This window comes from Sinocyclocheilus rhinocerous, unplaced genomic scaffold (assembly GCF_001515625.1).
Source record: "Sinocyclocheilus rhinocerous isolate Xijiao unplaced genomic scaffold, SAMN03320098_v1.1 scaffold606, whole genome shotgun sequence".
In the NCBI taxonomy this organism is placed as follows: Eukaryota; Metazoa; Chordata; class Actinopteri; order Cypriniformes; family Cyprinidae; genus Sinocyclocheilus; species Sinocyclocheilus rhinocerous.
This window is the reverse complement of record NW_015661919.1, coordinates 181,214-203,300: the sequence shown is the minus strand read 5'-3', so window position 1 is coordinate 203,300 and position 22,087 is coordinate 181,214. Positions and strand designations below refer to the sequence as shown.

General features: G+C 36.8%; 1 protein-coding gene across 1 annotated transcript in view; it reads right to left on the bottom strand.

Moving 5' to 3' along the window:
• The window catches only part of LOC107726924 (E3 ubiquitin-protein ligase RFWD2-like), a 13,921-nt gene extending 3,142 nt beyond the window's left edge, over positions 1 to 10,779 (bottom strand). Inside the window, exons 1-18 of the mRNA XM_016536616.1 lie at positions 10,154 to 10,779; positions 9,585 to 9,644; positions 9,393 to 9,490; positions 9,162 to 9,226; positions 8,913 to 9,032; positions 8,105 to 8,173; positions 7,949 to 8,008; positions 7,235 to 7,323; positions 7,023 to 7,080; positions 6,787 to 6,901; positions 6,566 to 6,701; positions 4,488 to 4,631; positions 4,276 to 4,384; positions 3,371 to 3,452; positions 3,152 to 3,268; positions 2,946 to 3,063; positions 2,453 to 2,577; positions 2,067 to 2,227 (exon numbers count right to left, since the gene is read on the bottom strand). Coding sequence (XP_016392102.1) covers positions 2,067 to 2,227; positions 2,453 to 2,577; positions 2,946 to 3,063; positions 3,152 to 3,268; positions 3,371 to 3,452; positions 4,276 to 4,384; positions 4,488 to 4,631; positions 6,566 to 6,701; positions 6,787 to 6,901; positions 7,023 to 7,080; positions 7,235 to 7,323; positions 7,949 to 8,008; positions 8,105 to 8,173; positions 8,913 to 9,032; positions 9,162 to 9,226; positions 9,393 to 9,490; positions 9,585 to 9,644; positions 10,154 to 10,443 — 2,016 coding nt within the window. The 5' untranslated portion in view covers positions 10,444 to 10,779. The remainder of the gene's footprint in view (positions 1 to 2,066; positions 2,228 to 2,452; positions 2,578 to 2,945; positions 3,064 to 3,151; positions 3,269 to 3,370; positions 3,453 to 4,275; positions 4,385 to 4,487; positions 4,632 to 6,565; positions 6,702 to 6,786; positions 6,902 to 7,022; positions 7,081 to 7,234; positions 7,324 to 7,948; positions 8,009 to 8,104; positions 8,174 to 8,912; positions 9,033 to 9,161; positions 9,227 to 9,392; positions 9,491 to 9,584; positions 9,645 to 10,153) is intronic.
• Positions 10,780 to 22,087: the final 11,308 nt, after the last annotated feature.

Here is a 22,087-nt window from a genome sequence, read left to right as displayed (position 1 = left end):
AGTACAAAACGAGGATTTGTAAAGAAAAATGTCAGAGGATTTCAAAATAAGCCAAGAGAACACTGGTTTTCGTTTGCTGTAAACAAAACTTGTTTCTCGTGAGACTAGCATATTCTCACCGGAGCTTACGCTACACCTACGTCCTACGCCATCCACTGGACACCACTCTCTCATGAATGCGCTTATGACAGTCAGTAGCCCCTCACTGTGGAACACAAGATCCATGGGGCGTGGTTGGATCCATATCTACGAGTGGAGATTGGTAGGTTTAGGGGTGGAGATGGGTGGGTTTAGGGATTAGGGGGTGGAGACGGGTAGGTTTAGGTATATTGTGGACATCATTTATAATGGATGGGTGCAATTTTTTGGACTTGGGCTACCATCCACTCCCATTATAAAGCATGGATTAGCCTGGACATTATTTAATATAACTCCGATTGTATTTGTCTGAAAGAAGAATGTCATATACACCTAGGATGGCTTGAGGGTGAGTAAATCATGGGGTAATTTTCATTTTTGGGTGAACTATCCCTTTAAATAATAGCAGAACATTTTTAAAACTTAAATTAGAAGTGTTGCCTTGGCAACCAACAGAAGCGGTTTAAGTTGAAGTACTAAAATTGCTAAAACTAAAAATGAAAAATCTAAATAGAAATATTTTCAAACAAAAACGAATACAAATTACAAAAGTCAATAAAAACGTAAACTAAAACAAAAATGAATATTGAAAATCTTAATGAATACTGTAATACTTTATAATAATACTAAAATAACACTGGAACGCAGTGTTTTGGTTTTACTTAAAGGGTTAGTTCACCCACAAATGAAAATTCTGTGATTACTTATCCTCATGTCGTTCCAAACCCATAAACAAGAAGAAATTGTTGAATAAAGTTATTTTTGTTTTCTTTGCGCACAAAAAGTATTCTCGTAGCTTCATAAAATTACGGTTGAACCACTGATGTCACATGGACTATTTTAACGATGTCCTACATTTCTGGGCTTTGAATGTGTCAGTTGGGTTGCCATCTACGCAGGGTCAGAAAGCTCTTGGATTTCATCAAAAATATCTTAATTTGTGTACAGAAGATGAACAAAGGTCTTAAGGGTTCAGAATGACATGAGGGCGAGTTATTAATGACAGAATTTTCATTCTTGGGTGAACCAACCCTTTAATTTTAGCATTCACATAATGGGAAATATTTTGGGCCATTACAGACACGTCTTACAAAGTTAAGTGGCACAAAAAAAAAAAATATGACCCACTTACACAAAGAAGAATATATGGAAAAACCAAATAAATAAACTATTAAAAACACACAGAAACTGCAGAAACTGAAAGGTCATCCATCATGCAAAATGAAGGCTCACAGTCTGCTTACTCGAGTAAGATTTTAGGACAGAAATATATTACTGCCACATAATAACAACATTCTCATATTCTATGATAATAATAATAAAAAATATATTACTATAATATATCATTCAGTTTGACTGTGTTCTGGTCAAACTGTTTCAAAAACTAAAGCACCCTAAAAAGAAATTCTTAAAAGTTTAGTAAATATTTTAATATTTAAAATATTGTAATTCATATTGTGCTCTGGTTAAATTCTTACGAATCCTTACGAATCTTTTTAAACAATGAACATGAACAAAACAGTTAAATAAAATGACAAAATGTCAGGATTGTGACAGCCCTGTTCGGATCCTCCTTTTAAAGAGGAAAGCAAAAATCAGCTTGGTTAATAAACACAGCACTGGGCACAGCAAATTAGCCACGGGATGAAAGATGACTTTATAGCAATGCCTTTTCCTGCAAACCACACTATTTTAGACAGTGAAGCAGAGGGGTGTGGGTTTAATAAGCATGAATTTCTGAAAGCGGATGCACACCAACCTTCTCCCAACCCACTGTCCTTTGCTTCCCTGCCATTACTTGTCGTTAATGTACCAAGGAGTTCAGTTCGACTGTCCCCATGTGCCCCCATGGCCCTTCTTGTCCTAGTGCTGGTTTTAGAAGAGTGATTTATCATGTCAAATGTGAGTGAGATAAAACTGAATCATACCCCATCAGGTAGAGCTCGCCAGCACACTGCACTGACAAACTCATTGGTATCATCCTCTTTCTTGTCCTTGTCCAGGACACTCTTCACAGTGTCAAACTTGAAAGTTAATAGCGTCTTGGAGAGCCCCTTGTAGTACAAGTACAGTGAGTTGTTTTCACTTCCTGTGGGGTATAAAGTGAGAGCGTTATTGAGGAGTTAGTATATATTTTTTAACCAGATAAACATTTATTACAATGCAAAAGTTGGTTTTATTTCCCTTTTTACTTAATAATAAACCCTTCATTGATTTAAATGAGGAAGTTTAATCAAACAGCATTATTACCAGACTGAAATAGTTTTTGTGCCAAAAGCAAACCTTTTAACCAATTTTGCGTAGTGCCACTCACCACATGCTACATAGTCTCCATTAGATGCCAGACCCACAAAGTTCTTCTCGTTGATGTGGCCTTTAAAGGAGCGCAAACAATGTGGCTTGTTCACATTCCAGAGTTTCAGCTGGCTGTCTGTTGATCTGTAAGGGATGTTACAATTGAACTCAGATGTTTGGTTTTCAACTCGAGTTGTTCAGATTTCTAATGGTGCAGTTTGGTGCAGTTCTATTTGAATAGGGATGCAAATTTAAGGAAATTCAAGGATGATTTGATAACCAATATTTTTGTAACACAGTATGCTTATACCGTACCAATAGCTGATGTTTTGTTTAGGTTAAGTAACGTGATACTGCAATACAGCATTAAAAATGGTACCATAAGATGTTTTTATCCCTATTAAACAAATTATTACACATTAACTTCTTTCCACTGACTTTTACACTCGAGACATAAGAAATTTTCCATTGATACAGGATAAAAAGCACAAGAAATTTCAGTGTATACATACGCAGACACAATCTCTTCTCCGTTAACAAATTTGGCATATGACACTGCTTTCCTGTGGCCTTTGAAAACCATGATGGGCTGCTTAGTGTTTCTCAGGTCATAGTAGTGCACACAGTGGTCTGGAAAAGATTTAGAATGAATTGAAAAGTTTTACAATTTTAGCGGGAAGTAAAACTTTTAATAGATCGATTCAAATAAATTATGCACCTGCACAACCAAAGGCGAGGTGATATCGAGAGGATGGACTGAACTTGACACAGCATACATTGGCCTTCGCTTCAATGCTGGCTACTGAATTGTCCAGGTTGGTGGACCACAACTTGACTGGGGAAAAATAGAATTCATTCTTAAGTAGTTATAGAAGAATATCTCTGTAAGAATCTAAAATCAAATAACTTGATCGGAACATTTCAGTTGTAGAAATACCTTTTGCGTCATCCGATCCTGATGCTAACAGCTTGGGATCCATAAGGTTGAAATCAACACTCCAACACCGCTTTTCATGCTCCTGTGGAAATGAGTTTTGCAAGTCAGAATCCAACTTAGATTAAGTCTAAAGGAACTGCAATGTATACACAAACGTACATATTGAATTCAAACTTAACCCAAGTCTGTTTTTCAAATATTTAATTTAGTAAATTAAACTTTAGATTTTTTTGTACACAATGTACAGCAATTATTTTCTACAAACAAATTAATACTTTTATTGAGCAAGAATGCATTAAATGGATTAAAAGTGACAGTAAAACACTTATAATGTTACAAAAGATATCCATTTTTATTTTTTGTAGTTTATATATTATAACAGAAGATGACAAGTGGATCGGTAGTAGTTTGTGAGTTAAGAAGGAACATTTAAAAAATTGCTCTCCTACTGAAAGGGGTATAAGAGTAATGAATAGGGATGGGCGATAAAATGGTTTCTATAGATCTACTTATGCTTCTGATGCTTTTGGGAAACGCAGCCCTATTTGAACAAGCACTCTTTGAACAAGCACTGTGAGCCACGCTGTCTGTGATTGATTGGTTCTATCGTTCAGTATTTGCGTTCCGATCATAGAGGTTCCGATGAGCAGGAGAAATGGTTCTATCCAACACAATTATTCGTTAATATAGTCTATTTTTCCACTTAGAAGCTTATTTTATGCACTGAATTTCTTGATAAATAAATAAAATTAATGGTTAAAAAAATGCACTTTAGAATCGATATTTTTATGTGAGGATCGATCCTTTCGATACAACATCAGTATCGAAAGTATCGATACTTAAGGATCGATCCGCCCATCCCTAGTAATGAATGTCATCTGGCACTGTCTGACACATAAGGTTACCTGGTAGACCTTAGACCGCTGTCCCGTGAACCCATCCCAAAGAATGACAGTCCCCTCATAGTCGCTGCTCGCTAACAGATTTTTGTGGTAGCTACTCCAACTGATACAGCTGGAAAAAGACAAGACAGAAGAAAATGTGACATTCTGTTGTACTGCTGCAAAATCCACCAAGAACATTCAGGCCAACCCCTGATTTCCGACACTCTTTATACCTAATTTTAGAGTTACATGTCATCTCGTTGACAGGATAATGAATGTCCACAGCATCCTGGATCACAGTGCCGTACTCAAACACTTTAATTTTCTTAGTGACACCGGCAATGGCAAAGTAATCACAGTCGCGGTCAAACTCAATGCTGCAAAAGAGGGGAAAGAGAGGAGACAGAACAAGTGTTAGCACAGCGAGTACTCCTGACTGTGCATGCTCATTATCTGCTCTACTTCCACTCAAACTCAGACACTGAAAGAGACAAGAGCTGTAATGCATCCAAACAGCCTCTCAGACGCTTAGGTGTTCAGATATAAGTATGTCTGAAAAATGATGGTGTGATGAAATAAGCACTTTTTTTTATACTAGCCGAGCGAGGTTCTTTGGCTGGTTGCGGATTAGTGTAATATATCTGAACATTACATAAAACATCAAAATAATGGTTGGTTTTTGAGCCAATGATTATATTCGTAAACCCAAAAATAGACTTGGGAATTGAGAACTGAACCAAATGATTTTCATGGCGTTTGGATTCGTTAACTGTCTGCCATTTTTCACTGATGCGGAAGAAACACCATTCTAAAACATTCAGATCATGTTTCCTGCACTGTTGAATCTATAAAAAATGGTTTAACCCTAGCTGAGCTTACAGTCTGAACCTAATGTGATAAAAGAAAAAGACTAAGCATCCAATAAAATATACTCTACTGCAGTGTTTCCCAACCGGGGTGCCTTCTGTCGAGAGCAGGGGAGCAGTGTAAACTGTTTAATTACCATTATAACTAGCTATCTCACAATGTTTACATATGAAAAAAAGCCTACATTAATATGTCATATAAATTGGTCTTTTTATTAGAAATTAGCCTACTGATTGCCAGCATTGATGGACAAATTTTTTTTATATTATTAAAAATATCCCTATGACAGTATATTCTGCAGTTCTTCCCTGCTGTACCGAATATCTATACTTTTCAAAGTATCATATCGAAGTTAGAAATTCAAATATTGTGACAATTTATTTTGTAGGGTGCCACAAATTAGTTAAAATTTCCAAAGGGTGCCGTGACTAAAGAAAGGTTGGGAAACACTGCTCTACTGTTCAAAATTGAGGATTTTTAAAATGTTTTTGAAAGAAGTATCTTCTGCTCACCAAGGCTGCATTTATTTGATCAAAAATACAGTAAAAACAGTAGTACTGTGAAATATTATTTCTGTTTGAACATATGTTAAAATGTTTTTTTTTTCCTGTAATGGCAAAGCTGAAATTTCAGTCATTACTCCAGTCTTCCGTATCACATGATCTTTTAGAAATAATTTTAATATGCTGAAATCCTGAATAAGATTAAATCAGTGCTGCTTAACATTTTTTTGGAAACATTTTTTCAGGATTCTTTGATGAATAGAAAGTTAAAAACAGCATTTATTTTAAATATAAATCTTTAATAACTTTATAAATGTCTTTACTGTCATTTTTGATCAAATAGGAATATAATGCACCCTTGCTATATAAAGTATTAATTTCTTTCAACAAAAATAAATAAAATAAAATATCTTACACACCCCAAAGGTTTGATCACTACTATAGTAAAAAAGGCATCTTGTCATCAAACCCCGCAACAAGCATACAGCTAGACCTGTAGTTCAATTTCTGAAAATATTACTGTCAATGTGTTATGATTTACTCAAGTTTTATCAGAATGAATCTGTGTAATTACCTCGACTTATTAACGAGAATGCACAGTTAAAGATACACATTCGGACATTTTGTTGTAATTGATGATACTTTATGGAACAGGGATGAGAATCATGAGCAATTGTATATATATATTATAAACTTGCCACAATTCCAGCTTTTTTAAAATAGATGGTACTCAAAATTAACACAGTCCTTATAGAATAGAATAGTGCTGGTCATATATTCTCTATATAACCATGTATGTGACAAATAAAAAATCTTGAATCTCTTGAATCTTGATCTGTGATGTTATTCAGTACTACAATACTACCCTCTGCTGGTTACTTCAAGAATGGAACTGAACAAAGACTAAAGTGTGGTCTGAACTTCAATTTTTGCAACCTTACCTGGACACAATACTGGAGCCATTATAGAGGTCACTAGCGTAAGATAGGGTGGCCAGAGGCCTCACAGAGTTGTAACGTGTAAATTTTGATAGACACTCCATGAAATCATCCAGTTGGTTAACAGTCCTGCTGTCATCTATTAACAAGAAAAGCAACTGTGTATATAACAGATTTTTAAAGACTTGTATAAACAAATATACTAATACTTTGAATCAACCAACCCGTTATCCGAGACATCCTATTGGAGAAATAACACTGTTCCAGATCCTCAAAGTGTGCCGTCAATCTCTTTCGTCGTGACGCCAGAGTGCTGTTGTACCAAGTTTGTCTTTTACTCTAAAAGTAAAAACAACAATAAACAGTGAATATCAGCATTACTCAAATGGATATAAACCATCCATAACAGCAAAGAAAACAATTCACGAAAAAATTAAAATAAATAATAATAATAATTTACCTGTGAGCTTCCACCAAAAGGGTGTTGCATGTATTCTGTGGGGTCTATTATGCTACTGCTGGAAACAGAAACAAGATATTATTTATTAAATGGAAAAAATATAGCATAATTGTCAATAATTAGATTGTCATCACATGTATATGATTTTAGACTTTTTTTGCCATTAATTTATTTATGTGAAATATTGCATATACCTGCATAGTTGATCTTACCTGGGTGCAGGAGAGGGAGCTTCAAACTGGGGTACAGTACTGTCTAAATTGGGGTCCATTTCACTCACTGTGTACATACCACTCATTTCCTAAAATAAAATAAAAATCATGTGTGTCAAACATTAAAAAACATTAAATTGATTGAAATCGACATTAAAGAAATGTATAACATTATACAAACGTTATAAAACATTATAAAACTAAATAAATTAAAAAAAAATCTACAAATAATAAGCAGCAGCACAACTGTTTTCAAGAGTGATAATTGTTTTTTTTTGAGCACCAAAAGAGCATATTAGAATAATTCCTGAAGGATCATGTGACACTGATAACTGGAGTAATGGCTTTGCCATCACAGGAATAAATTACATTTTAAAATACAAATAGAAAACAGTAACTTTAAACTGTAATAATATTTCATAATATTCCTGTTTTTACTGTACTTTTCATCAAATAAACACAGCCTTAGTGAGCATGAGACGTCTTTCAAAAACATTTTAAAAATCTCACCAGCCCCAAACTTTTGAATGCTAATGTAAAACTGTATATGTGAACATGGACCACAAAACCAGTCATAAGGGTCACATTTTTGAAATTAAGATTTATACAGCATCTGAAAATATATAAACATATTACAAGTGCATAATATTTCTATGTTAGACCACAAACAAACAATAAATAAATAAACAAATATTGCCACAATATTAAACTGACCTCAACTCGTTTGATATCCTCCTCCAAAAAGTTCAGTTCTTTTTGTAACTGCTCCAGTTGCTGTTGAAGTACAGACAGGTAAACTTTAAATTAAAGACCTCATTGCTGTCAACAGTGCATTATTCAACATTTTAAAAAGAGACGTGGAGGCTTAACCTCTCTTTTATTTCTTCTGGCTTCTTTCAGGAACTCCATTAATATCTGGCGCTGAGCAGCCTGTGATTCCTGTAGACAGAGATCATTGATGGATCAGCAAGAGAAAAGCAATTGGTCTTTATGAGTCATAGCAGGGGATTTTGTTCCCTCTTTATAAGAAAAATTATCGTGGCATCAACAATTAACCATACTTCCGGGCTCTTCAACAGGCCTTTGTCTCTATGTCTCTAATGATCTTTTAAGCATTATATAATCAAATGATGCTTGTTAAAGTTAATGAAAGTTACTATAAATTGACACCTACGATTTATAGACACACAACTTATGATATTGAGTTGTGAGGCTTGGTGCATATTGGATTTTTGTCCTCTCTTGTTATCAATGTTTCAGTCTTGATTGATGACTTATGCTTTAATTATTTATTGAAATACTGTAAGTGGGTGATAATTAGAGAATATCTGGACTGAAGAAAGTGCTGATCTGAAGGGCAGAGCTGAAGGTTGAAAAAGTTCATCCGGACTGCTCAGAATTCAGCTGCAGTGTGCATTGAACTGCAAGATCTGATCAACTGCAAACAGCCTTGTGGCATACTAATTATGCACTGACACATGTTATTCATGCTTCCACACACACGTGCACGTATATGCCTGTTCCTAATTTATCACAGCGACTGTTCATTTGCTAACTATTCTCATTCATGGAGCATTTATGGGTAGCATTTTTTGACTATTTGACATTTTGAAAAATAAACTTTGCCTTTTGCCAAATTTACTGGCAACAGTAATGTTATGTGATGATGTGTACCAACCGCCTCCAGTTGTTTCTTTTTTTGCAACAGGTATTCTAATATGTAGTTGACATTCGCTAAATCCATATTCTCTTGATCTGCACCAAGGACATCTTGAAAAACCTGCCATTTGGTTCCATTCTATAAACAGCATATGAAACATGAACAATAAGACATAATTTAATGTGGTACAAACTATCTGTAACAGTTTATCAAATTTGTTTAAATAGTTTCCACTCATTATACAAACAGAAAGCTGGATGCACTTACAGGGTGATCCCGTTTCAGACGCTTCTCTTCAGATCTTTGTTTTTGTTTTAGGATCAGTTCATTCACTGAAAACCATTAGAGGATCATGTAAGCTAAGCAATCCATAAGATTGAAAAATCAGCCAAATGTCTGACATAAAATCGTATTGTAGGTGGTAACAATCCAAATTTGATGTTATCAAATTTGAAAAGTAATTAACACATTATTAGAATAATATTAGCATACACATACCTAAGAAGTTGGGGTAGAGTTGATCCACATTATCAATGATATAATTACATTTTGGGCATCTGTTGCTGTCCTCCAAACTCTGTCGTATACATTTATAACTAGATAGAAATGAAGACATGATTGCTTGAGTATGCAAGTGGGTTGGAAAATGCACATGATAAACTCTCAGTTTAGAGAACAAGTGCTTCTCACCAGAAACTGTGGCCACACTTTGTCATGTGAGCTTCCTCTATCATCTCAAAACATATAGGGCTGTTAAAAAAAGAAAGAAAACAGTTATAATAATGACACATGCAAAACTTGCTTCCCTTTTACAATAAATCAACAAAAAGCTGAAACTTGACTGGTGTTTTGAATTAGACATTGGGGTTTAAAAGACTGCTGACTTTTGAGTTTGTATATGAGTTTGTTAAGTGTCAGATAAACAAGTTCAACTTGCATTATTTTCTTACTTGAGTGGGATTGTCTCTAACAATATGTCTAATATCTCCTTTTGTGGTCCACAGAAAAATGTTCATACACGTTTGAAAACAACATGATGGTGAGTAAATAATGACGGACTTTTGGGAGAATTAACACCTTGACAATTATCTTTATCCTAGGAATTACAGGATTAAGTGCGGAGAAAATCACAGGATTTGCCAGATAAACCTGCAATTAAACCCGCACGTTGGAAATTGTTCAAAACAAGCACACTAAAACTTAATTATTAAGTGGATTTAGCCCTCTGCAACCTCGTGAGAGAAGGTGAATCTACTTACCATACAAAATCATTACTCTTGTCCTCATAGGGATTGATCAGACCATTGTACAAGGGTCTTTTCCTACTCGACGAGCCTAGTCGAGCGCTCTGTCCCTCGGCAACCGTGCCCAAAGTCCGCGAGGACACCCCGTTACCCGAGCTGTTCCCGTTCTGAGCGCCGCCGCTCCCGCTGTTCGCTCCACCGGCGCCGCCGCCGCTACTGCTACTCATACTTCCAGAGCTCGTCCCGGGGACGGACCCCGCTGAACCGCCAGACTGCTGCTGTTGCTGCTGCCGAGTGTTTGACATGATTTTAGCCGTTCGTGCACGTCGGAATGCCAGAGCTGAAGGTAAAACTGCGGGGCTTCACCGCATCCGGGCGGCTGTTGGAGATACGCTAACTAGCTAAAGCGACACAGATGAGAGAAAAGAGCCAGAAACTTCCACCAAGCGAACTGCTAGCACTGAAAGGCGCTTATTTGAGCACAGCTGAGGCGGTTCTTCTGCATGCAGGAGGTTCTCATTGGGTCTGCTCGATGCTAATGTGGATATGCAGCTTCGCAGAGATTTGTTGACAACTCTGAGAGCTTCAGAAATTTCAATCCACTGTCTGCTGCAGGATGTTCACGCGAGAATTTCCCCGAATGAAACGTTCGCGTGACTCGGCACCGGCACCTGTTGGCTTGGAGGAAAACTGCAGGTATCAATCAAAACTATTTTTCCAAACAAATGGTTATGAAATTCTTCATTTTAACTAACCATCGTAGATTAAATCATCCAGAAACATTCAAGTAACGTTACCGTCACCACCGTCCTTATACAGCAACATATCTTCTTAAAACACACCGGCTTCAGGTGTGAGTGCAGGTTATGTTTTGTAGAGCAAAAAGTGAATCTTTCATCTAATTTTACATAGAAATTTTTTAAACGGCTCTTGCGATTTTCCAGGCTATCAACTAAACAGCGTATGTGTACGAACAGTCAAACACACATTTCTAATGCATATTAACTGTCACTTTTGTTTTTACTTATAACCATTATGTTTGTTTTAAGTGTACATTTAGGATGCTTGGGGTCTCCCTAGACCCCAGACAGTACATTTTAACTTAATAATTAGCCTAACTTTTTAACTTAAAACGTAATCATGTATTTTAAAACAGTTGAGCAGTTTTCTAAATTTATTTTGTAAAGTTGGTCTCAGTTTGTAATAATTTAAATATATACATTTGCATAAAATAGTAACATTTTATTCAATTCAGTTCAATTCAAATTTATTTGTATGGCGCTTTTCACAATACACATTGTTTCAAAGCAGCTTTACAGAAAATGCATGTGTCTACATTACAATTTACAGTGATCTGTTACCAGAAATGAATGTGTCCACGTAGCCTAATGTTCGTTTAACAAATAAACAGTTCAAGGTAATAGAATCATACAGTTAGCTAACATGAATTAATTTCAGGCAGAAGCTTGTTAAAGCGATTATTGCAAGTGTGATCATAATGATTACAATATAGAGAAAATTTGGCAGCTGTGCATGTCGATTCAAGTTGCCATCATCTGGGGTCCTCGCAGGGGTCAGCATCATCTCTTCAAAGGTGTTGGGTCATCTGAAGTCTTTCTACGAGGCTGGATCCACGCTGGAGCTGGTGTAATACCTCGAGATGGGTAGGAACCGAACCGAAAAACAAAGAGTTAGTAAAAGAGTTAGCGTAGCTGCTGTTCATAACGTTTCAAGCAAAAAAAATTATAATAATAATTATATATATATATATAAATCATATCTCATAATTGCAATTAATAATTGTTAAATGTCAATTCTGAGAAAAAAAGGTCACGATTCAAGTTGGCATCATCTGGGGTCCTCGCAGGGGTCAGCATCATCTCTTCAAAGGTGTTGGGTCATCTGAAGTCTTTCTACGAGGCTGGATCCACGCTGGAGCTGGTGTAATACCTCGAGATGGGTAGGAACCGAACCGAAAAACAAAGAGTTAGTAAAAGAGTTAGCGTAGCTGCTGTTCATAACGTTTCAAGCCAAAAATATGTTTGTGACTTTTATCTGATCTAACTGGGAACAAGGGTGAGATTGAGATTCATTATGTGAATGCTTGGATGAAGAGATATGTCTTTAATCTAGATTTAAACAGAGAGAGTGTGTTTGAGCCCCGGGCATTATCAGGAAGACTATTCCAGAGTTTAGGAGCCAGATGGGAAAATTATCTCCATCCTTTAGTGGACTTAGATAGGTACTACTGAAAGTCCAGAGTTTTGTGACATTAAAGAGCGTGATGGATTATAGGGCATAAGAAGATCAGTTAAATATACAGGGGCTAAACCATTTAGTGCCTTATAGGTCAGTAGCAATATTTTGAAATCAATACGGAACTTAATAGGTAACCAGTGTAGAGATTATAAAATTGGGGTAATATAATCATATTTTTTTGACCTGGTAAGAACTCTAGCAGCTGCATTTTGGACTAACTGTAGCTTGTTTATTGAAGATGCTGGACAACCAGCTAGTAGTGCAATGCATTACAGTAATCTAGTCAAGAGGTCATGGAGGCATGAGCTAGCTTTTCTGCGTCAGAAACAGATAACATGTTCCATAGCTTAGCAATGATTCTGAGGTGGAAGAAGGCTGTATTTTGTAACATATGAAATATGATTTTTGAAAGATAAGTTGTTGTCTAATTTAACACCCAGGTCTTTAACTGCAGATGATGACATAACAGTACATCCTTCTAGTTGCAAATTGTATTCCAAGAGATTCTGTGTGCAGGTTTTTGGTCCAATAAGTAATACCTCAGTCTTGTTTGAATTTAATAGGAGACAATTGCTGGTCATCCAGTGTTTTATATCTTTAACACATTTTGTAAACTTGGATAGTTTAGAAATTTCATCTGGTCATGGTGAAATATATAACTAAGTATCATCGGCATAGCAGTGGAAACTTGAAACATGAAAAATGTGACAGTTTTTAGTGGAAGATTGGTGTTATCTATAGAAAAACAAACACTTTTAAAATTTAAAATAATATGAAATTTTAACTACAGCCATAAGATGGCTGCAGAGGATCACTCAATGGCTCATTTGCCATTTCCACATAGATAAACAATTTTTTAGAAGTTATTTTTTTTAAATTTATGTTTAGACATTCTAAAATCATTATAACATTATAAAAAAATTTTTTTTTATATATTTTTTGATACTGAAGTATCTTTTATATTTTAACTTGTGTAGTCCCACCCTTTCGTTTCTTATGAGTGATTTTTTTAATTTTAAATTTTTTTATGGGGTGGTTGTTGTTTGTGTTTACTTCTTCATGGTTGTGTGTTTAGTCCTTTTCTGTGTGTATTCTGCATTGAAACCAAATTTTTGACAAATTATGTAACAGCAATTTTTCATAGTCTCGCATTAATTTCTGTCTGTGATTTTTGGGGGTGGGGTGTTTGTGAGCATGAGCATGAGCATGATGATGTTCTGTGTTCTGTATTTGTGTTCTGTGTGTCAGTACCGGTACCTTCTCCGACTCCTTTCTGCCTCACACCTGGCTTACTAAACACAACCCTCTTATTGATTGGGCTCACCATAGGGTAGTAGAGTGGAGCCCATTTTGTCTGTCTCAATGTTTGGTGTCTGCTTCACCCCTTGTAATGTCTGACTCTGTGTTACAGGAGGAGCCGGTGAACCTGGCAGATGTTCCGGAGGCCTACCATGACTTGAGGGCGGTATTCAGTAGGTCCCGAGCTTCATCTCTTCCTCCGCATCGCCCGTACGACTGTGCGATAGACTTATTACCTGGCACTTCTCCGCCTGAGGGGCGTCTTTATTCGCTCTCCGGTCCTGAGAGGGAGGCCATGGAGAAATATATTAATGATTCCCTATTAGCCGGTATCGTTAAGTTGGCGTTGGAGGAGTGGCGTCACTGGCTGGAGGGTGCGGGGGTTCCTTTTTTGGTTTGGACCGACCATAAGAACCTTGAGTACATCCGTTCCGCCAAAAGACTAAATTCTCGACAGGCCCGCTGGGCTCTATTCTTCGGGCGTTTTAACTGTAGCATCTCCTATCGCCCAGGGAGTAAGAACGGTAAACCCGACGTGCTCTCGCGGCTTTTTGAAGCTGACTCTGAGTCCACCTCTCCGGCGCCCATCGTGCCACCTAGCCGATTGGTTGCGGCGGTCACCTGGGAGGTGGAATACAGAGTCCGCGAGGCGCTAGACGGCGTCACCATCTCCGCCGGATGCCCAGAGGGTCTGTTGTTTGTTTTGTTTTGTTTTGTTTTGTTCTGGACTAGCTTGCCACCCGGGAGCTGCTCGCACTATTTCGCTGATTAAGCAACGGTTTTGGTGGCCGTCGGTAGCACGGGACGCTCGCGAGTTCGTATTGGCCTGTCCGGTGTGCGCGGTGAGTAAGGGCTCTAATCGTCCTCCAGTAGGGCTTCTCCGACCGCTGCCTATCCCTTCGAGGCCCTGGTCCCACATTGCCATGGACTTTGTCACAGGCCTACCCCCGTCCGATGGCAACACCGTGGTCCTCACGGTGGTAGACAGGTTCTCGAAGGTAAAGTCTATTTTTGTTTGAACTGCATTTGAGTCCTCCGTCCATTTCCTGACACTGTGTTGTGGCTGATTAGTGATTTTATTTGACAAATTAAAATGTGGGGTCAGATTATCCTGAGAGGGACTTTTTTTGTTGACAAAGTCACCAAATCTCATGCCATTTCAATGAAGGGATTTTTTAATTTTTTTTATTTCAGCAAATGTCATTTCAACATCAACAGCACATAAGGGTTCAGATTAACACAATTTTCTAAACAATATGCACAGTATATACAATATTGGTGTTCTGATATAGATTAAATGAATGCTAATAAAATAAAATGCTATGTTTTTTAAATTATTACTTCTAACACAATTATTACTTCCCTGACTACATACATTTAAAAAGTTTTAAATATTGTATTTTATTAATTTTTTAGTGTATTAGTCACACATGAAAACTCAAAAGTGTGACCTTCAGAGTTGAACTGTACACGATAGATATTGTCGCTTTCCACATTACATATTTCTGCATTTTTGTATTGTGATATTGTGAAACAATATACTGTTACACCCCTAATAGATAGATGAACCAACATGATAAAGTAATGTTGGTCAACTCTAGGCTGTTCTATTCAGTAGTTGTATTTGTCTGTGTAAGCAGTGCAGTGAAGGCTTCAGCTGAACAAGTGTTTTGCAACTTTCGCATTCCTCATTTTTTTAACCTCTTTACTTTGAGTTTTCCCCAAAACCTGTCCTCATATCCATCTTGAGGAGTGTAGTTAGGATGTTTCCCTGCCTTAAGCTGTGGCTTTAGGAAAATAGAAATAGAGCCTCCAACCTGTTCCCTCCTTCTTCTACTTCAAAAACAAAGTGGTCAACATCTGTAGCCCAGTTCTACACAACCCACTCTAATCCAGACTTTTTTTAGACCATGCCAGAGGAGGAGAAGCTGCTCCAGCTTTCTACCACCCACCGTGTGACCACCTGCCCTCACGATCCAAAATATTCTCTGATCTCGTACCATACCTTCACTCTGTTATTGGTACATCTTTGACCAGAGGATGTGTCCCATCAGACTTCATAAATGGATATTTAATCCAAAAATAAAAATTCTGTCACGCTTCTGTCATTTACTCACGCTCATGTTGTTCCAAACAACATGATGACCAGATACTGAAGCTTTCAAGCTTCATTAAGGAACTGAAAGCACTAAAAGTATCATAAAAGTAGCCTGTATAAATTACAAATATAAACACTATGTTCCAAGTCTTCTGAAGGCATATAATAATATGAAGGCATACAAAAAAGTTTTTGAATTTATTTTAAAGACTGAAGAATATATGTATGTATATATATATATATATACACATTATTTTTTTTTTAGCAAGGATACATTAAATTGACCCGAAGACATTTATAATGTTACAAGATTTCTTCAAATAAATGCTGTTCTTTCTAGTCATTAAATAATTCTGAAGAACATGTATCATAGACTATTGTATCATGATAATAATATTAAATGTTTATTAGGCATCTCTGTATTTCACACAAATATTTTTAAACCCACCAGTTGTTACATATTCTTTAACCTAAAATATCTGGAAATTACAGTATTTATTTATTTATTTGCTCAGTTAATTACATTAAGAGACTACAATATTTTTCCTCAAAGTGATATTAACCAGGCAATCACCAAAGAGCTTGAGGCCATTAGTGAGATTAACTAGTGTCAGTCTACATGTTCTGTTTTTGTATACAATTTGCATTAAGATTGTGTAGGGATTGCATGGCAGTGTAAGAGATTAATCGGCTGAAATTTCTATTTTACACAGCAGGGGGAGTTAGTACTGTATCTTTAGAAACACTACAGCCAGATATTCAAAGGAGGACACAGGTATCACTATGCATCTATTTGACAGTCAAATATTATTTTAAAATGCTCATTTACGCAATAAATTAAAGTCAATTGAACAGACACTTACCACATAACTGAACTGAAATGTTAAGCCTTTTTGAATTCTGTGTATGTGTATATAAAATGGTATGTGTATGTGAATATAAAATTAAAATGATAAAGATTACTTTAAAGTATTTTTATTTTTATTTATGCATTTATTTTAGTAACTGACTTTTATATTTACGTTTATTTGAATTTTCGTTTTATTATTATTAAAATTGTTAATCATACATTTTAAAAGGGATTTTCTGTCCATGATATTTGAAATCAATAGTTTCTTAACTTGCATAAGCTGGAAAAAAATGGTAATTTCAAGCTTGCAGGTTTATATATGTGTGTGTGTGTGTGTATATGTGTATGTGTGTGTGTGTGTGTGTGTATATATATATATATATAGGCTATATATCAAAGATGAGCTTTGCTGATACTATTCTCATTGTACTCTTGTACATTGTTTTTGTCTTGTACATTGTACTATTATATGTTCTTTTGGCGGACAAATCCTTTTTTTCACATGCAGTATGTTAATTACTGTACATCACTGCTTTCCCTGCATGACCTCCATAATGGACCATACTTCAAAGCCCTCCAACACTTACTTTTGTTGATTCAGATGTTCTTTATTGTATCTCATTGGAAATTACGCTCTAATCACTGGCGTTGCTAACATAGTTAACAAAAATGTTTAAAGCCAACTTAAATTCCAAATGGATAAGCCCTCATGTGAGGGAGTCGGGCAGAATGTCTGAATGAGTTGTGTCTGCTCACATTGGCCAGCGCTGTGTCTCAATTACAAATGGGCTAACTGTGGTTGCCATTTTAAACATTTATATATCTCTAGTGCTTCTGTTATGGCTCTAAAGGGAGAAATATACCCCTTTTAACTCATAATATACTTCAAATATATTGAAGATACTTGACTGATCTGCCACTGTTGAGTACAATGTGTCTTTTGGAAGGAAAGTGGTAAATTACACCACTCCAAAAAAAAAAAAATTGCTATTATCATGCTGAATTCATGTCTCTGTTCTTATAAAGCAAAATAATTATGAGTTCTTTTGTTAATCTTTGGCTAAAAAGACAGCTTTGATTCATTTTACGACTTTGTTATGTGATTCTCTTTCTTACTGCAGTTAAAAACATAACATTTGATTGTTGAGACACACTGATCGTTTGCTTGGAGTGAGAATCCAATGGTCCAAAACACAATAACAAAATTAAATCTTTTAAAACATTAGGCACTTTAATTAGATCAGATGTCTGTCTTTGATATTAATGGGGAGTGCAGGAACATGAGTAACAAATCCCAGCTGTCCACCTCCCGCCCGCCAACACACACATATGCACACACACTGTCCTATGGATACAATCACACAAAAGAGATATATGATGCACTTACAAATATTTAGCAATTATAGTGCATTTAATGACTGAGACAGTACTAAAGGAGCCACTTTATTCATTTACCACATAATGTTAAAATGCTAACATTATTGAAATATAAAGTGGTTATTTGTTTATTTATTTTTATTTTTGAAGATTTTTTTTTTCTAGAGCATCAAGAAAAGTGTTTAAAAGACCCCATAGAGTTCTGGATTGTTGAAGATGAACTGCATCAACTCCCTCTGCAGTAAAATCCACTGAGACGTGTTTTTGAGGTATATCTAGATCATAAGGAGGTGAAATAAAGAAAAAAAAAAATGCCGTCAGATGCTCACTCCGAATAATCCAGTCTTAAAGCCAAGCAGCCATGACTAACTAGGAAATGACGTTATAGTTCACACAGTGCACACCTGCTTCCCTCACTGTATCTTTTCAAATGTCTATTCCATGGAATTATTTGCTCTCTCATGGAAGTTAGTTGTGTCTCCCAAGTGATAGAATAAAAGTTTTGTCACTGGTTGAAAATGTACTAAATATCTGCAACGGATTTATAGTGACTATTTTTGATTTTCTAACTCTGCTTATGAGGGATTGGGGGTTGCCTTTGGACTTTGGACTAGGCTTCTTTTTTTTTTTTTTTGTCCAGTGCATCAGGTTGGATTTTCCCAATACCTTTCTGGTCATTTAGAACTTGGTAGGGGTAGGGCAGCCTCAAATGTAGGATAATCTCTTAGAGGTCCTTTGCAGTGGGGGGTGAGGCCCGGGAGCGACCATTCACTTTTTTTTTTTACACAGTTGCAGCTGTATCTCAAAGCTCTTTGATACAAAAAAAGCTGAATGTTTTGCAGACAGATCCTTGGGCTGGTTGCGGAATTCTTACCTCCCACTGTTAGGGCCCTTTCTACCCCTGAAGGGGCCCCTGCCATAACTGTTAGTTACCCCAAGTCGGGGCTGTTAGCAAATTGAGCCTGACAAAAGCGGTGAGGCAAAAACTGGTACGTTTAGGAAATTAAACAGTGGCATGTCTAACTTTTTGACCATTGTGGTGTGAGGTGTTGTATGTGGTTGCTGAGTTGTTTGCGGTCACAGATCTACTCATTTGCAAGTCACATCACTCTATATGCACCTGCAGTGCTGAATGCCATTCAGGGCTATTATTCACTGTACAAAACAGTCAAAATACTCTGACCACATATGAAAATGTGGCAGGCAAGCTCTGATATGTCCTTCATTGATGTGTTTGAACTCTCAGCTGAAAGTGTGAATGCATGGATACATTTTTTATAGAAATATAGCACATTGGCATTAATGTAAGTAGTTTAAAGTGATTGTACAATGGCAATTCATGATTCTGAATAGAACTAGATGGCTAAGTCATTCTCTATCAGTTTAGATCCTTTACATGAGAAGAAAAAGGACATTACACAAGTTGTAGGAATGTTTGGCACATTAAAACGTAATGTGCAGTTTATTCTCAAACATAATCAGAAATGGAAGTTTCTACTTAAAGTTATCATTGGTCATTATAATGATAATGGGGACCACTACAGCTTTCCCTAACTGCATGTTTTCATATGACTGGAGCGTAGCCCAATGACTGTAATACACTAACTGCACAATTCATATATCAAAAGAAAGAAAAATCACATTAGTAATTTAAGTTGACTTGCAGTATGAATTTACTTGATGATAAAACTCAGACTTAGAAAGATCAACAAGAACAAACGGCTCTCTTGGATTTTATTAGTATGAGAACTCTCATAGGATGCACTGCGAGGAAAAATAACCGGAAAGATGCAAACTTCCACACAGGAAAAATTGAGGCACTGCACAGAACAAGCAGAAATAGATTTTATTATATTAAAATATTATATCATGTATTAGATTATGCAGTCGTCTCCCTCCAGCCGTTTCATAACTGAACACCATTGTAAGGAAATTCAGCTGGTCCAAAGTGTATTCACGAGTTCACACTTTCGTATAATTAAATAAAGGTTATGCGTATTTGGCGTGCTGTCCAGGGAGAGGGCTCCTAGCTCGGCAAGACTCCCGAGCCCGGGGCACCCCCCGTCCGGGGAGAGGGTGTCCAGCTCGGCCCAAAAGCGCTCCCCCTGAGTGCTTCTCCCCGTGCTGGGGTAGAACTATGCTGAAGGTGCGGGGTCGGGGTGGCGGAGGGATGTTGAAAGTCGAGAGATAACGAAGGTAGGACGTACTTGGTTATTTATAGGAGTTTTCTCTTGCGCTGATTGGATAAATGGTGTAATCACTAATGATGAACTGGCCGTGTTAATTATCTGTGCGTGCTCCTCCCGAAATTTGTTTATAAACATCACTTTGTTTCAGTGCTTACTAGTAACAGACTACATCTTGAGTTTTTTTTCCCCCTCATGAATAAATTACAGATACCTGACTAATTTACTGATACAGTTTAAAAGAGCAGTCTGAGCTAGAGGCTGAATTGTGTTCGGGAACCTTTCTGTAGACAGGGAAAGGGGGACAGTCAGACATGAACTGCTACTCACATTGGCAATTCCCTCCAAACATTAATGTCTTATAAAAAAAAATATTTGTTTACTAGTCTAACTTGAAAGGAGTTTTTTTTTCTGCTATTAATGCCATTAAAAAGTATAAGCAGGTTCTTTTTGTCAGATTAGATGTTTTTTTTTCTTTTTCTTTTGTTCTTTGACAAATATAAGAAAGTTGACAATGGTCTTATTATTGTATCAGAATGAATCTAATAGCTACTTTGTTATATAGTGGCTATGTATAAAAATTCCAAAGATTTGGCCTTTTAACTGTTTATTTACTATTTTAAAATTTTATTTAGTATTTTAAAAGCCATGCATAATGTTTGATATCTCAAGGATTCATTGTGGAATTCAACATTTCCAACATGCAGGTAGAAAAAGGATCAGATATAATATTAATTTATTTTTTAAATAAATCAGTTTTACTTAAATAATTGTTCTGTTGGGGAAAATCAGATCCACCTGACTATTTGCATTTCATTCCCACAGCATCCTTAAGTCATTTCTGTTAACTTCTCCTTAAGAGAGTGTTCTGGAATTGCTCATAGGTTCATCCTTGTTTTTCAGTGTTTACACATCTCTCACTTGTCTTTTCCTACATATGCAGTGTTTCAGCCCTGCTTCACATGTCAGGCAGATGTGCTGTCTCTTGCATTACAGTACCAAAGTAGGTGTAGCAGCTAGATGTCAATGGCACTAGGGGAGAAAGTGAGAGTAGATGCATGCATGCAAGGGCTGGGTTGGACCTAGGTGAATTTTTCTTTCCTAATGGTTGGGTAGGGGGCTGGGTTTGTGATGTCAGGCTGGAGGAAACAGATAAAACGTTTAGCGCGTTAGTTTGATCTGATGTGGAGATGTGGAGAGCGCGTGCAGCGGGACTGAGCCTGGGAATATAGACACACACGGAGCGCAAGAGGAGTCTCCCCGCCATCTCAAGGTGATCCAAAGAGCCGTTTTCACTTGGACCAGCATGCCAAAAAGACAAATCTCCTTTCAGTACCTTCACTTTCTTGGATTTTGATCCATATTTTGAGAAAATAAAATATTTTAAGCGGACTTTCACAGCTCCCTGATATCTGAAACACTCAACTGTTAGAATAAACCTCGACAGACCTTTTATTTGACCGTTTTGGCGGTTTATTCGCAGAACAAAGCGTGACCGCGAGCATTTGCAACCGACCCATTGCGCGCCGGTGAAAGGTGGCAATCTCAAATAATCTTTATCCAGCGTCACACCTCTCCAAACAACCTTACATTGTACAGACAGCAAGCTATGTAAGTCTGCAACCAAACGCGATATTATCGCTTTCATTCGACCACAATGAGGAAACATTATTGCGCGCGTAAATGAACTGTAAGTGAATGACAATTAGGCTTTTACGCAGTAATTGCGTGCTAAAAAAGGAAGCTTTGAGGGGATCCCCGAGACACGATATGTTTTGTTTGAACCTGAGCACTGAGGCAGGGAGGAAAGATTTAAAGTAGACAGTTTGCTGTCAGTTACTCATAATTTGCGCTATCCAGTTACTTAAATGGTAAATTAA